Source organism: Muntiacus reevesi, chromosome 12 (genome assembly GCF_963930625.1).
Source record: "Muntiacus reevesi chromosome 12, mMunRee1.1, whole genome shotgun sequence".
In the NCBI taxonomy this organism is placed as follows: Eukaryota; Metazoa; Chordata; class Mammalia; order Artiodactyla; family Cervidae; genus Muntiacus; species Muntiacus reevesi.
The window spans coordinates 76233084-76249535 of NC_089260.1; the positions used below are offsets into that span (position 1 = coordinate 76233084).

At 54.1% G+C, this 16452-nt stretch overlaps 2 protein-coding genes across 2 annotated transcripts in view; both read left to right on the forward strand.

The window, feature by feature from the left end:
• GLI4 (GLI family zinc finger 4) overlaps positions 1 to 16452 on the forward strand; it is a 413072-nt gene that overhangs the window by 178014 nt on the left and 218606 nt on the right. The gene's annotated exons all lie outside the window — the stretch shown is intronic.
• Positions 953 to 6010, forward strand: LOC136144977 (cytochrome P450 11B1, mitochondrial). The gene is made up of 9 exons (XM_065903090.1): positions 953 to 1191; positions 1584 to 1739; positions 2542 to 2741; positions 2836 to 3039; positions 3307 to 3461; positions 4858 to 5024; positions 5415 to 5493; positions 5569 to 5766; positions 5897 to 6010. The coding sequence occupies exons 1-9, from the start codon at positions 953 to 955 to the stop codon at positions 6008 to 6010; spliced, it is 1512 nt and encodes a 503-aa protein (XP_065759162.1).

Genomic DNA, 16452 nt, shown 5'->3' on the forward strand with positions numbered 1-16452 from the left:
CTGCTTGAAAGCAGGGCCAGAGACAGCAACACTGACCTCCTGGGAGAGCTGCCAGGGCTGGGTGGACGACATGGGGTCTGAAACTATGGACCCCCAAGCAGAGGGAGGGCTCCAGCTGTGTGCCTCCTGGGTCCCTGGGAGGGTGGGGGGCCCACGACTATGCCCCTGTCATAGACTTTCTCCCCCCTGGGGGCAGCTCATGTTCCAGGAAGAAGGAAGGATGTGGTCCCTGAGCACATGCCCCATGGGGGCAGGGTCCTCTCCCCTTTCTGACTGAGAGGGGCTTGCAGGCCAACCTCGCCCTCCCTACCGGTGACCCCGTCTTCTGGGTTGTCTGCTCCTCAGCTGGATCAGCCTGGCCAGACAGACAGGGCCTCGGCCACAAATTGCCCTGGCTGCCAGTGAGCCAATGGGGTCTTTGCATCCCCCTAAGGGCCCCCCGTGGGACTGCAAGCCCCCATTGGGAGGGACCCTGGCTGGCTCCTGCCTCCACCCCTGGACCCAGCATCCGGCCCGGGCAAGAGTAGGCAAACTCCAGGGTTGCGGGAGATGAGAGCCCAGCCCTTTCCACTGCTCCCCGTTCTGGTCCTTGTAGAAGACAGACGAACATACCCAAGGTCCCCTTTCATCCCTTGCGAAGATAAGGCACCCATCCATCTTGCGCCTGTCCCGCACTGGAGGGGGAGGGGGCCTCTTGCCCCCACCGCTGCCCCTTTGGGTCCCTGTTCCAGCCCTGCCCCGCTTGCAAGAGGCACCCGCCGGCAGGCCTGCGTCACTGCCGCACCCAGCGCCATCCATCTCCGTCCTCCCGCTAGAGGCCTTCAGCCTGAGTGCCGCCCTGGGCTTTCTAGTCTGACCCAGAGCCAGTCTGGCCTGTGATGTGATCAGGTCGCCTGGGCCAGCCGGCTCAGTGAGATAAAAGGAAGGGGCTGAGGGGGCGGGGGGCAGCAGGATGGCGCTGTGGGCAAAGGCCAGAGCGTGGATGGCAGGGCCCTGGCTGTCCCTGCGCGGGGTACGCCCACTGGGCACCAGAGCCGCTGCAGTCCCCAAGGCGGTGCTGCCCTTCGAAGCGATGCCCCGGTGTCCCGGCAACAAGTGGATGCGGATGCTGCAGATCTGGAAGGAGCAGGGCTCTGAGAACTTGCACCTGGACATGCATCAGACCTTCCAGGAGCTGGGGCCCATTTTCAGGTAAAGCTGTGCCCACTCACCTGAGTGTGAGGTGAGAACATCCTCACGTTCTGTCCCCCCTGGTGGCTGAGTCCCACTGGGCCTGGGCTGTGCCACATCCCACCGCCCACATCCCGGTGGGGGCACCCGGGGCGTGGGGAAGGGGCAGGGGAGGGCTCCTTGTGGCAGGTGTGCGCCTTGGTCGCCACGGACAGGGGCCCCTGGTGAGCAGGAGCCCTGGGCGGTTCGCTGCTGGGAGCACAGAACACAGACCCCAGAGGAGGGGAGGCTTCCGTGAGACCGAGCAGACCCCCAGGGAGGGCCTGCCGGCTCTGAGCCAGCGCCTGGCTCTGTGCAGCGGGGCCCAGGGCAGGACATGGCCCCCCAGCAGGTTGCGGAGCTCTGCCCTACAGGTACGACGTGGGAGGGAGACACATGGTGTTCGTGATGCTGCCGGAGGACGTGGAGAGGCTGCAGCAGGCTGAGAGCCGTCACCCCCAGCGGATGCTCCTGGAGCCCTGGCTGGCCTACAGACAGGCTCGCGGGCACAAGTGTGGCGTGTTCTTGCTGTGAGGGCTGGTGGGGGTGCGGAGGGAGGGGTTGGGTGGCCTGTGTGCAGAGAGCACGTGGGACGGGGAAGACCTCAAAGCGAACCTGCCCAGGGCCCACCTGAGTGGGTGGGGAGAGGGTGCCCACTGGCTCCGAATCTGGCCCGTGCCTGGGCAACCTGTGTGCCCTAAAGCTGGGTCAGGGGACCCTTACCTGGGGGTGACCCTTACCTGGGGACCCTCCCTGCATGGCCAGAGGAGGGAGGGTGGCACCTGCAGAGGCTCAGAGGGGCCTGCCGGCAGAGTGCTCGTCTCCCCTCCTCCAGCCCCCAGGCCCTGCCAGCAGACCCCGACGGGCACTGGGCCCTGTGTGGGGAATACCAGGAGAGGCACGATTGGATTCTGCCATGAGGGGCAGGGGCTGTGAGGGGAGGGTAGCTGGCAGGCAGCATGGCAGAGGCCTTGCCCACTCTGGAGAAGTGAGAGCAAGCTGGGCCAGCTCCCAGGGGCTCGGCCTCCTTCCTCATAGAAGAAGCCTCCAGGCCTGGAGGGGGCCCAGAGGGGAGGTGCGTATTGCAGGCCTGCCATTCTGCAGACACCCCGGCAGCAGGCTCAGCCACAGGCCCCCGTCTCAACCTGGATGAAGTACACAACGCTGCCCCAAGGAAAGAGGTGCCGCCATGGTCCCAACAGGGTCCGCCTGCCCCTGAGGACCAGCAGGCGGCACCTTGTCTGGCCCGTTTCATCCTGGAGAGAGGAAGGTGGGGTGCAGGACGGGGCCACTGCTGACTGACACCCTGACGCTCCACTCCCTGCTCTACAGCAATGGGCCCCAGTGGCGTTTGGACCGACTGCGGCTGAACCCAGATGTGCTCTCGCTGCCAGCCCTGCAGAAGTACACGCCCTTGGTGGATGGTGTGGCCAGGGACTTCTCCCAGACCCTGAAGGCGCGGGTGCTGCAGAATGCTCGGGGGAGTCTGACCCTGGACATCGCGCCCAGCGTCTTCCGCTACACCATCGAAGGTGTGGGCTGGCGAGGCGGGCACACCTCAGGGTGGGGGGGCCTCTGGCCCTGAGGCCTGGGCTACCCGGGGCTCAGGAACCCTTCCTCCCGCAGCCAGCACCTTAGTCCTTTATGGAGAGCGGCTTGGCCTTTTGACCCAGCAACCAAACCCTGACAGCCTGAACTTTATCCACGCGCTGGAGGCCATGTTCAGGTCCACCGTGCAGCTCATGTTTGTGCCCAGGCGCCTGTCACGGTGGACGAGCACCAGCATGTGGAGGGAGCACTTCGAGGCCTGGGACTACATCTTCCAGTATGGTGAGGGCTGGAGACCGGGCAGTGCAGTGACTGGGGCCCCAGGTGTCCCCACTCACCACAGTTGGGGAAGGACTGAGGTCCCGGGAGGGGCTCGTGGCTTCGTCATGGTCCCAGACACCATCGGCAATGATGCTGGCCTGGGCGGGCCTGAGAACTGGGGGCAGGATGTGGAGACTTGGGGGCATGGAGGGTAAAGGGCAGGAGGATGACAAAGAACAGTGCTTCTCAGTGCCAGACCCAGGGCTTCTGTCACTGTGCATCCTGCAGCCAACAGAGCCATCCAGAGAATCTATCAGGAGCTGGCCCTCGGCCACCCGTGGCACTACAGCGGCATTGTGGCAGAGCTGCTGATGCGAGCAGACATGACCCTGGATACCATCAAGGCCAACACGATTGACCTCACTGCTGGGAGTGTGGACACGGTCAGGCCAGCACCCAGCCCTTCCCATAGAGCAGGGAGCTCTCCTGCCTCCACGTAGCCTCCTCCCACGGCAAATGTCTCCTCCATGCCCCTTCCCAATCTATGCCTCCAGCTTCCCAAAGGAAAGGCATCTGTGGTGACCCAGGAAAACCAGGCTCCAGACAGAGTGTAGAGTGGCCGGAGGCCTGGGTACCTGCAGCATCAGAGGTCCCTGGGGTCCGGCTGCAGGGTCACATTAGAGACCTTTTCCAGGGACAGAGACGATCGTTTGAAGGTGACAGGCTAATGGGAAGGGCAGCAAGGGGCTCCAGCGTGTGGGGGAGAGAGCAGGTGGCAGGGAAGCCAGCCCAGGGAGCGGGCCGGGCCCAGGGTGTGTAGTGCAGCCAAAGCATCGTGCGTCTAGACCGAGCCTCCCTCTGCCAGCGTCTCTGAGGGCCAGGCACCCAGGCCCTGAGCAGAGACGCAGGCTCATGGTGGAGACACTCCCTGAGCCGGGGCTGTGATGCAGTCATAAGGTGAGAGAGGGTGAGCCAGGCATGTGCCTGCTCTAGGAAGACTTCCTGGAGAAGCAGGGCTTTCACTGGGATTGCAGGGACCATACAGAAGAGGAGGCCTGGAGGCCAGCAGGCCCGGCCCTGCAAGAGTGGACAGTGAGGAAAGGCCATGAGGCTGAGTGGAGGGGAACAGGGCAAGTGGCCAGAGGAGTGCAGACAGGGTCAGGGCCTCTGTCAGGGAGGGCCTTGCACACCCAGCCTGTATCCCAGGCTAGAGGAAGCCAGTGTGGGGAGTGTCTCGCTCAGCCAACCGGTCCCTCATGGGCCACAGGACAGGGTGCAGCACGGACTATAGTTCAGGAAGCCTCGGGGAGGCTGGATCTGCATGGCAGGGGATGCCAGGGGTAGGTTACTTTGGGGATGACGTTTAGGAGATACCGAACTGCTCAGGTCTCCAGCTGGATAGCGGGCACTGCTCTTTGCACATGGAAATGATCCAGGAGGAGGAAACGGATGGGAGTCTGGGCTGCCGGTTCCTGCTGGGACGCTGTGAACGGACCTGCCTGTGGATGCCCAGTTGGACCTCAGCTCCTCAACTCTCCCCACTGAGTAGATTCAAGAGTGAGCCCCTCCTGGACCCAGAGGAGGAAGAAAACCTCAGGTTCTGAGGTGGCTAGAGAAGGCCTGGGTCTCAGTGATGCTGGGGACGCCTCCCCTGAGGGATTCAGGGAAAGCTGATGAGGTGATTTTAGAATCTTCAGGACTGGAGGCTCTGGGCTTTGTGGTCTCTGAGTGTGCAGGTTCCCTGCCCCAGGGGACCACCATCTCTCTGGGAGGGGCTTAGGAGTGGAGGGGCACAGCCTATGCCGAGGTCTGAGCTCCGGCCCTCTGTGCCCCCTGCAGACAGCCTTCCCCTTGCTGATGACTCTCTTTGAACTGGCTCGGAACCCGGAGGTGCAGCAGGCCCTGCGCCAGGAGAGCCTGGTGGCCGAGACCCAGATCTCAGAAAATCCCCAGAGGATCACCACGGAGCTGCCTTTGCTGCGGGCAGCCATCAAGGAGACCTTGAGGTAGGCGAGGTGGACCTGGACTGCCCAGTGGCCCTGGCCCCGTGACTGCAGAGCCCTCTTGCTGGGCCTGACAGCTCCTTTGCCCAGGGGTGCATCCCCCTGTACCTCCTCTTCTTCTCCCTGGGGGGAGGTTGGTGCTGCTTCCTCTGGGATCCCACCTCAGTGTCCCGGGGCACTCGTCAGTCGCGTCCTCGCTGGCCTGGGGAGCTTTGGCTAACTTCAGAGATGCAAGGAAGGAGCGCCTCAGGATCTGGGCTTCCCTGTGCCAGGAGTGACCTGTGAAGGCCCCGGGGGCTGCCCTCAGGCTGTGTGCACTGGGCTATGAAGGCTGCAGAGAGTGTCTGGAGCCTGGTCACAGCTGAGGACCCTGCTGGATGCCTCTGTGCGCAGGCTCTACCCCGTGGGTATCACCTTGGAGCGGCAAGTGAGCTCGGACCTGGTGCTGCAGAACTACCACATCCCGGCTGGGGTGAGTGAGGCCCTGGAGCCCCGCCGACCTTCACCCAGGGGCCAGCTGACATCGGCCCTTTCCCACTGCCTACAGACGCTGGTGAAGGTCCTACTCTATTCCCTGGGTCGAAACCCTGCCGTGTTTGCCAGGCCCGAGAGCTATCACCCCCAGCGCTGGTTGGACTGCCAGGGCTCTGGAAGCAGGTTCCCACACCTGGCCTTTGGCTTTGGCATGCGCCAGTGCCTGGGGCGGCGAGTGGCCGAGGTGGAGATGCTGCTTCTGCTGCACCATGTGAGTGGGCCACAAGGGGCATGGGTGGGCAGCCAGGCCGGGGACCCCTGGCTTTGTCCTGGGGCGCCCAGCCTCAGGGCCCTGGAAGGCAGGGCAGGCTGGGCCAGGTGGAACCCTGCCTCTGTCCTAGGTGCTGAAGAACTTCCTGGTGGAGACACTGGTGCAAGAGGACATAAAGATGGTCTACCGCTTCATACTGATGCCCTCTACCCTCCCCCTCTTCACCTTCCGGGCCATCCAGTAGTCCTGTCACCACACTGTCGGGCCACTCATGCTACAAGCCCTTTTGCTGGACCCCAGCCATCCCTCTTTTCTCCTGTGGGCCCTGCCTTTTGAGTCACAGCACCGTGCAGCCAGCACTGTGCACACATGTAGCAGCACAGGCCCCGTGGGTCGGGCGTGCTGGCCTGCACAGCAAGGCCAGGGCGGAGCTGGGGGTGAACCTTGGTGGCAGGTCCTGGGCCCATGCCCAGTCCTGCCAGTGCCTTCTCCAGCAAGGGGCGCCGTCTGAGGGCCTTTGACCCCAGTCACCCCAGCATAAGCCCCAGGCCCCTTGTGTGGCCACGCCAGCGACGGGCCTCAGACCACACCCTCTGCCTCCCTGTCCAGGCTTTGTACCGCCTGTGCTAAACTCTGCTCCCATGTAAGAGCTGACAACTTGGGCATGCCCTGTCCTGATGGTCGCCATTTCAAGTGCCGTCCCCTGGGCCTCCAGTGCTCTGGCATGGACTTGCCTTCAAGCTGGGTTGTTATCTGTCTACCTAGCCTCTTGGGCTCACCCTGGCAGTGCTGATCCTCTGCGATTGTGGCTGAAGTACCCAGCCCAGGCCTGGACAGGCAGTTCGGGAGTCAGGTTTCCTAGAAGAGACGCTGCCAAAAGCCAGCCTGGACATCAGGGCCAATGATACTCATTTGAGAGCAGGAGGGATGGTGAACTCCTCTGGCATGAGGCAGGCCGACCATAGAGAAGCCTCTAGAAGAAGGGTGTTGGGCCACCTCGAACTCCCTTCAGTAGAGACAGTCTGAAGTGCCCACTACCCTCTCACAGTGAACCACAGCAGAGGGACCACCCTGGTTTCAAGGCTGGAAGAGGCTTTGAACCACTGAGAGCCAACTGGGATCCCCTCGTTGGCAGGAACAAGCAGTCTGTCCCATCCCACCTAGAGCCAGGTGACACCCCAGGTAGAAAGTGGGCCCAGAGGCAGGATGAGGGGCGGTGGGGTCTCTCCACTCTCCCGCCCTCCCCACCCCAACTTCGTCTGCTGAGGAGCAGGCAGGCCGAGCAAGGCAGCAAGGTGGGAGAAGTAGTGTTTCTGGCTGCACCAGCCCTGCCCCTACTGAGGGGTGGGGGATCTCTCCACTCTCCCTGCCCCCAGTGAACCATCCCCCAGGGCATCTGTTTGGTGCCAAGATCCCTGGAGGAGGACAAGAGCTGCACACCTCGTCACCAATCCAGTCTATCCTCAGCGAAAGAGGCCTGCGGCTGCCAATGTGATCTTCTCCCACCCCAGACAGGACTGTTGAAAGGGACCCAGAGATTCATGGAGGAGGGAGGAGGTTCCAGAGTCTGTAGTCACACAGGCACAAGCTGGAGCCCTCACCCAGCACACAGGCCCAGCCTTCATTCCTTCTGAGCCCTGAGTTCTTCTTATGGGAATTCTGTAGAATTACCATTTCGCCAGGCCCACTGAGACACAGTGAGATGGGTTTTCGGGAAGTGCCCAGTTTTCTGGCTCAGCTGGCACTCAGCCTGTGTGATCCTTTTCTAGTCCTCAGTGGCCCTGCTCTGCAATGGGTGGAGCAAGTGTGATGACAAGAATAGAATGAAAACCTAGTCCCCTTGTGAATTCATGTCATTCTGCCGAGCTTGGCGCACATGGATGCTTGATCTTCACGGCAGCCCTAAGAGGCACGTGCTACCCCATTTTGCAGGTGAGAAAACTGAGGCTTAGAGAATTCACTCATTTGGCAGAGTCTCATGGCGCTTCCATGGAAGGGGTACTGCTTGAAGCCATGAGGACCGTCCGATCTCTAAGGCCCTCATTAAGGAACCGTGGTTTGGTAGTGCTCATGAATGTTGTGGAGACAAACTCCAGCTAAGCATCTCTGTCTGCTTTCCAGATCCTCTCGTGGATTTCCCTGTTTCTCCAGATTTCCTCTTTCAAGTCTATGGAGGGGTCCCTTTTCTTTTATCCAGCTTGGAATTTCCCGTGTCTTCCAGTGTGAGGCTCCGACCGGCTCTTTCTGACAGCCTGCCTGGTTATTACTGCCTTAACAGTCTACTGTGTGATCCTCACGAGTCCCACGCCTCTGCGTGTCTTTCACTGTAGCAGTGGTAGTGCCTTTAAGAAGCCGGATGCCAAGAACCGGAACGCCCTCTATGCTCCCTGTGCTGCTGAGGTCTGGTTCGAGGCCGTGTCATCTCTTGCCCAGGGGCTGTCGCTTTCCTAGAGCCACTCTGTGTTCATGGCTCAGCCCCGGGTCTCCTCTGGGGCATGAGTAGTGTAAATCCTAGACCGCCCTGAGGGCCTTGTCTGGTTCTCGGGAGGGAACGGGGATTCGGGGGTTCGTCCTCATTCCACCTTGGAAAGCTCAGCTCGCTGCTCACCCCTGACAGTGCTGAGGGCAGTTTGCAGTGTTAGTGTAGTGTTTTCAAGGTCTCACCTCCACATGGGGCTCTGTGACAGCCTAGAGAGGGGGGAAACGGGGGTGGGGTGGGAGGAGGGTCAAGAGGGAGGGAACCAGGTATACCTGCGGCTGATTCATGCTGAGGTCTGGCAGAAGCCAGCACAACAATGGAAAGCAATTATCCTCCAATTAAAAATAAATACATTAAAAACTGCATGCAGCTGACAGGCATTTCAAGTTCAGCCTTCTTTTAAAAGCCTGCCTCTCCGCGGGATTCCAGTTGCAATGTCTAATCTTACTTTTGTCCTGTGCTTCAAGTCTTTCCCTGGGAACTAGGGCCAGCAGACCATCAGGCTCGGTGGCTTGGACCCAAGCCTCCCCTAGAGGCGCTGTACTGGCTTCCGTGCTCCCTCCTCCCTGCTCCTGGTCCCGCGTTGCGTCGCTTCTAGGTCCTGAAGACATCCTGCCCTTTTACAAGCACAGAAATGCACTTTCTACGTGTTCTGGATTGTGTAGAGTTGCTGGAGTCAGGGGATTTTCAGAGTATTAGCTCGGGAACCTTGTTCGAACCCGAGGACCCTCAGTGGCTCATTTAAGCAGACAGTTGGTGTCTGGAAGCTTTCTGTCTGTGGCTGTCCTGGGGGATGACCGAACATCCCACAACTGTCAAGTCTCCACAAAATGTTCCTCAGCTTTCTTGCGGGAGGAGTTGCCTACCTTGCAAGAGGGGTCTTAGGTGCTTGTAGAACCCCAGACACCAGTCGGATTGCGGGCCAGTTTCAAATGGCTAAGTATCCCCTTTCATTGATCACTTAACAGGTGCCTATTGGGACTTTTTATGTGTCAGGCACTGTGCCATGCATTATTGAGGAGGACGGTATTTGACCTCAGTGGGATTATATCCTATGGGTCCCTACTATAGAAAGGGGTATCTATTTCAATCTTTTTCATAATGTCAAAAACGTATGCAACACAATTCTCTTTCAAGAGGATTGTTCTCTTTTGGTGCGTCTCTTCGTGAGAACCCTAGCCATCTGTGAAATGAAAAAGTGAGGTACATATATAAGCAGTTGGATAGGGTGATGCTCACCAGGCAGGGCACAGAGTTCTACCAGTATCTGGATGGGCCCCCACGTTGTTGCAGATACACCCGCAGTCCCACACAGACATGCAACTGTAGTGGAAACCTGTATCCTACTGTATTTTAGGCAGTACGTTAACAGTGAAGAGAAACAGTGAAAAGTCTCCGGAAATCAAAGACAAATGTCCAATAGATTTGTCATGACCACACTATTATGGCAGAAAACAATAGAACAGAATACTCGAGGTGTTTTGGGAAAATGGCCATCAATATAGGATTTCAATCTGCTCCGTGTCCACTCAAAAACAGCAACTAAGTGAAACTTTTTCAAAGAAACCACGAGTGACAAAAGCAGACCTTCACTGAAAGAGCTCCCCAGGATTTGCTTCTAGAGGAGGAACGTGGAACCAAGAGAGAGATGAGGGATTTGAGGTGGGAGTGTGAGCAAGAAGCTGGCACAATCACATGACTATGTTGGCATCAGCACTGCCTGTGGGCAGACCCCTTGGCACAGGTCCTGTGAGGGGCAGGGATGTGAGCCCTGTTCTCTCAGGACTTAGCACTGAAATATTTGGGACATTCCCAAGACAGCTCCCTGCAGTAATGTGTATTCTTCCTCAGCTCTCAGAACCAGCCCCTCTGAATACTCAGCACATGCCCCAGCCCTTTTATACCCAGCACCAGGTACTCCTGGAACGCGTTGGATGCCTGCAAGTATGGCCCTGCCTCCTTGCAGCCATACGCTTCACTGCTGGGAAGACTCTGGGGCCTGAGTCTCCCTTTCAGCAATGAGCTTGGAAAAGCAGTGGGACTCCTTCAGGTGCTCTGGATTTCCCTTACTCTGCAGGGACAAGGAAAAACAGCAGCATAGTCTTGGTAGTATGGCAATAACACATCAGCTGCTAGCAGTCGGGGGCGCTTCCCTGGATCCCGCTCTGTATTTTGTATCAGTCCCATTCAGCCACGGCTATGAGTGAGGCTCTGTCGCCATCCCAGCTTGTCCATCAGCAAAGGGGAGCCCAGAAAACAAGGGTCTTTGTTCGAGAATTCAGACTATTGCACGAGACAGAGGGGATTGGAACCCTCGTCCCTGGGACCATAGGGCCTGAGCTCTGCCCAGGCTTGCCCACAGTGCCAAGCAGGGGAGAGGCTTCCTGTGTGTGGAGGGTCAGAGGTCAGGGAGCATGAGGAGGAATAGTCCCTGGGAAGTTGTCCCCAGGAAGCAGACTGAAGGACTCTAGGCCCCAGCTGGGACCAAATCTGGAATTTGGTGAATCTAGAGGCTGAGTCCAGCATCCTATCTGTGCCTCAGTGGCTGAAAGAGAGGCATCCAGGCTCCCCATATCCCAGCAAAGAGGGTTCTGACCACACAATTACACTTCTCCCTGAAGGCTGGCAGCACCCCCACGCACATGCACAAGGAGAACCCTGACACTGCCCACACCATGCTCAAGGGTGTTGTGCTGGGAGGATGTGCAGGGATCACTGGTAGCAAAGTCTCAAGCAACAGAGATGGCCACTGGCCTCAGCGCCTCCATCCCTGGAACCCTTTGGGTGCACCTGCAGCTTCTCATACTGGGTGGAGGCTCCAGGTGGCCCTCGTCATGGGTCTGGAGCTCAGGGGTACAACATTCACGGCCCTCCTCCTTCCAACACCTGCCACACGGCCATCACCTTGAATCCTCCCTTTCAGGCCTCACCCCTCAGGCCTCCTTCCCCTGTGATCTGGGACAGCAGCCAGCACTGAAGCCCAGATCTGCCTGGAAAGTGAGTGCTCACACCCCGCAGGACACAGGGCAGCACGCCTCACCCAACACAAGCCCCTGCAACCCTGACCAAAATGCCTCATGGCAGATACCATCGGGTTGAAGACACAGCTGTGGGCAGGACTGACCTGGTCTCTGCTGAGGTGGTGCACCTGGCTGGGGCTTGCCTAGTCACCATGGAAGTGAAAGGTTGTTGCTGAACGATAAGACGCGGGGATTCTTGGCCTCCAGAGGAGATGAATTCAATCCGGGGCCAGAGACGAGGCTGGATCGCTCAGAGCTTTTGTGTAATAAAGTTTTATTAAAGTATAAAGGAGATAGAGAAAGCTTCTGACATAGGCATCAGAAGGGGACAAAAGAGTACCCCTGCCTCCTAGTCTTTAGCTGTAAGTTATATAGTCACTCACAGTCTGTTAATGAAAAGAAAGGAATGTCTTAGAATTTAGAATGGCACCAGATAATTTATCCCTGGCCATAAAATGATTGACTTGAATCTTGTAGAAGGGAAGATTACCAACAAATAGTTTTGTTTACATAGATTAGGGAACAATATCTGAGTAAGTAGGTTAGGCTGTTTGGCGGAACCAACTTGAAGATAGAGTCTGGGGTACATTAACATAGCTTAAGACAACACTTCCATAAGAAAAAGAAATGTATTGGTTAACTTAAGGTTTGAGAGTAGTTAGCTTCAGGTGAAACCAGGTGTCATGGCAACACAGCATTTTAACAGAAACTTCCTTTTAAATTTGTATAGAGAAGAAAAAAATATATCACTGGTTTGTGTCCTCCTGCCGCTTAAGAGAGATAAAAATGTCTGGCACTTGCAGCCTATTTCCTCCGTTTGGAGACCTCTGGCCTTCCTGCCTGTTACCCTCTCAGAAGATTCCAGAAGGACCCAGGCTGATCTCTGTGGCAGGAGGGAAAGACACTCATGAATCAGCAGCCCTCCACTGGGGGAGGAGTGAACCCTAATCACAGGGAGCCAGGTGAGCACAAGGGGCCCTGGTGTTCCAGAACAGTCCAGACCAGGCACTGGCCTTGGTCCAGATGGACAGGGTGTCCTCACAGTTCCCCACAAAGTGACCTCCCCATCTTGGGACGCAGAAGTGCCTGTCCTCACTGAGGCACTGGCAGGGCATGGCAGATGAGGCGACTTGGACACCATCTGGGGACCTCAGCCTTGTGGCCACCACTCTGTCTGCCTTGGAGTAGGTTTCAAGGAGGGCCAATGCACCCTTTTAGAGACTGGTGACCTGACGCCCACCTGGCTTTGATATGGAGCTCAGAATCCAGTGCAGCCAAGAGACTCAAACTACTAAGAAAGAAATGTGCCTCTCATCGCCCCCTGCCCCACCCCACCACCACCTCCTGCAAAGCATGCGATGCTAGTGGCTCCCCTAGCCAAAGGATATCTTCTGACCTACTTCCTGATAAACAAATAGCATGTGCTGTGTGCCACAGACACCTCTGAGCACTTTGCAGACCCTGACTCCTGTCTTCTTTCAACCCCACTGCTCTCCACTTGATGGAAGCAGCTGGGGCCTGCAGTCATGGAACTTGCCAGGGCTGCACAGGCAGTAATCAATCATATTTCTCTTCACTTATAGTGACAAATCTGAACATAAAATAAAGAAACCTATTTCATCTACAAGAGTGTCAAAAAGAGTGAAACAGGGAGGAATTAGTTAAGCAACAGATGTTGAAGATCTGTACTTAGAAAACCACAAAGGGCCACTGAAGAAATGAAAGGGGATATTTAGAGTTTTAAAGCATTCTGCATCCATGGATCAGAAGAGGTAGATCACTACAATGACAATATTCCTCATGTCAGTCTCTAGATTTGATGTAATCTCTATAAAATTCTGACTGCTTCTTTGTAAAAAGTGCCAAGTTGATTCTAAAATTCACATGGAAAGGCAGGAACCTAGATAGTCAGTGTATTCTTTTAAAAAACGACATGGTAGAAGGTCTCATGTTTGTCGATTTCTTTTTTTTTCCCCTAAGCTTACTGCAAAGCTATATTGTTCAAGACAGGATGGTACTGGCACAAGGACAGACAGATAAACCAATGGACTGAGAGTCCAGAAATGAAATTATATATCTGTGGTCACTTGATTTTTTACAAAGGTGCAAAGACCCTCCAAAATGGAGCATTTATTTTTCAAGGAATGTTGTTTAGACAACTTTATAGCCACTTGGGAAAAAATGAAATTGGGCCTTTACCTCACCCAGACCATATGCAAAAACCAACTCAAATGCCCCAGAGATTTAATCATAAGCATTAAAACTGTAAAAACCTTAGAAGAATACATAAAAATTATTCTCCATAATCCTGGATTTGGCAAAAGATCCTTAAACATCACAGCAAGGGCATGAGCGCCTAAAGAAAAACTCGATAATTTGGATTTCATCGAAATTAATAAAGTTCAGTCTTCAGAGGACACTTCCAAGAGAGTGAAAAGACAATCCACATAATAGGAGGAAGTGCTTGCAAATCGTATGTCTGATTAGATGCTTGCTTTCCAAATATATAAAGCATGCTCATGCTAGAAAACATAAAGCTCTTAGAGGAAAACATAGGCTGTATACACTTTGATATACATCACTGCAAGATCCTGTTTGACTCACCTCCTGAAAGTGAAAGTGAAGTCGCTCAGTCCTGTCTGACTCTTTGCAACCCCATGGACTGTAGCCTACCAGGATCCTCAGTCCATGGGATTAACTCACCTCCTAGATCAATGAAAATAGAAACAAAAGTAAACAAATGGATCGTCATTAAACTTAAAAGGTTTTTCACAGTAAAGGAAAATATAAAGCAAGATCAGAAGACAGCCCTCAGGATGGGAGAAAATAATTGCAAATAAAACAATTGACAAAGGATTAATCTCCTAAATATAAAAGTAGCTCATACAAGAAAAACAAACAACCCAATCAAACAAATGGGTGGAAGACCGAAATAGACATTTCTCCAAAGAAAACATACAGATGGCCCACAAACACATGAAAAGATGCTCAACATCACTCATTATTCAGTTCAGTTCAGTTCAGTCCAGTTCAGTCGCTTAGTCGTGTCCGACTCTTTGCGACCCCATGAATCACACCACACCAGGCCTCCCTGTCCATCACCAACTCCCGGAGCTTACACAAACTCATGTCCATCGAGTCGGTGATGCCATCCAGCCATCTCACCCTCTGTCGTCCCCTTCTCCTCCTGCCCCCAATCTCTCCCAGCATCAGGGTCTTTTCCAATGAATCAACTCTTCACATGAGGTGGCCAAAATATTGAAGTTTCAGCTTCAGCATCAGTCCTTCCAATGAGCACCCAGGACTGATCTCCTTTAGGATGGACTGGTTGGATCTTCTTGCAGTCCATGGGACTCTCAAGAGTCTTCTCCAACACCACAGATCAAAAGCATCAATTTTTCGGCACTCAGCTTTCTTCACAGTCCAACTCTCACATCCATACATGACCACTGGAAAAACCCTAGCCTTGACTAGACAAACCTTGGTTGGCAAAGTAATGTCTCTGCTTTTTAATATGCTGTCTAGGCTGGTCATAACTTTCCTTCCAAGGAGTAAGCATCTTTTAATTTCATGGCTGCAATTATTATTAGAGAAATGCAAATCAAAACTACAAAGAGGTCAAAACCTCACATGGGTCAAAATAGCCATGATTAAAAAATCGACAAACAAAAATGCTAGAGAGGGTGTGGAGAAAATGGAACCCTCTTGCACTGTTGGTGGGAATGTAAACTGATACAGCCACTATGGAGAACAGTACAGAGATTCTTTTAAAAATTAGGAAAAGAACTACTGTATGAACCAACAATCCCACCACTGGGCATATACCCTGAGAAAACCATAACTGAGAGAGACACATATACCCAAAACTTCATTGCAGCACTTTTTATAATAGCTAGAGCATGGAAGCAACTTAGATGTCCATCAACAGATGAATGAATACAGAAATTGTGGTACATATACACAATGGAAAATTAGTCAGCTATAAAAAGGATGCATTTGAGTCAGTCCTAATGAGTTGGATGAACCTAGAACCTATTATACAGAGTGAGGTAAGTCAGAAAGAGAAAGATAAATATTGTATATTAACATATGTGTATGGAATCTAGAAAGATGGTACTGATGAACCTATTTGCAGGGCAGCAATGGAGACTTAGACATAGAGAACAGACTGGTGGACACAGTGTGGGAAGGAGAGGGTGGGACAAATTGAGAGCAGCATGGAAACATATACATTACTATGTGTAAAATAGACAGCCGGTGGGAATTTGCTGTGTGACACAGGGAGCTGCTCTGTGACAACCTAGGGGGGTGGGATGGGATGGGACATGGGAGGGAGGTTCAAGAGGGATGGGATATATGTATACCTGTGACCGATTCATGTTGATGTGTGGCAGAAACCAACACAATATTGTAATCAACCTCCAATAAAAAAAAAAGTTTAAAAAAAGGATGCTCAAACCTCGATCATAAAAAGACAACAATTTTTAATTGGGCAAAGCATTTGAATGGATATGTCTCCAAGGAAGATGCACTCACAGATGACCAACACACATGTGAAAACATGTGCCACTTCATGAGCCATCAGCAAAATTTAAATCAAACCGCAATAATATGCCACTGCACACCCACTGGGAGGTCTAGAATGATAAAAAAAAATCAGAAAATAACAAGTACTGCTGAGGATGTGGTGAAACCAGAGCCCTCATGCACTGCTGGTGGGGATGCAAAATGGTGAAGCCACTTTGGGAGCAGCCTGACAGTTCTTCCAAAGGTTAGAGAGTGATGGTAGGACCCACGACTTCACTACTAGGCATTTTCCCAGGAGAGGTAAAAATGTAGCTCCACATAAAGATATTTGTGTACCCTGGAGAAGGAAATGGCAACCCATTCCAGTATTCTGGTCTGAAAAATCCCATTGATGGAGGAACCTGCCAGGCTACAGTCCATGGGATTGCAAAGAATCTGACAGGACTGAGTGACTTCACTTTTACTTTGACAGTGTTCAAAACATCTTAGTATGGATTAAGATTGAATATCCAGAGTCTTGTTAAGTAGCAGCCTCAGTCATTACTATTACTGTTTATCTGTGAAGTTTTACAGAAGACAAGTTGGTTTCTTATGTGTAGCTTCTCTGTAAATGAAGGTTTTGGCTGCAGAGACCAGAAGATAAAAGTCAGGCTGGACACA

Bases quoted from the DNA above. Each gene is read 5' to 3' on its own strand.
- LOC136144977 (XM_065903090.1), top strand. From the start codon at position 953: ATGGCGCTGTGGGCAAAGGCCAGAGCGTGGATGGCAGGGCCCTGGCTG. The intron at 3,040-3,306 runs GTGAGGGCTGGA...TGCATCCTGCAG, and splicing joins GGACTACATCTTCCAGTATG to CCAACAGAGCCATCCAGAGA. The intron at 3,462-4,857 runs GTCAGGCCAGCA...TGCCCCCTGCAG, and splicing joins CTGCTGGGAGTGTGGACACG to ACAGCCTTCCCCTTGCTGAT.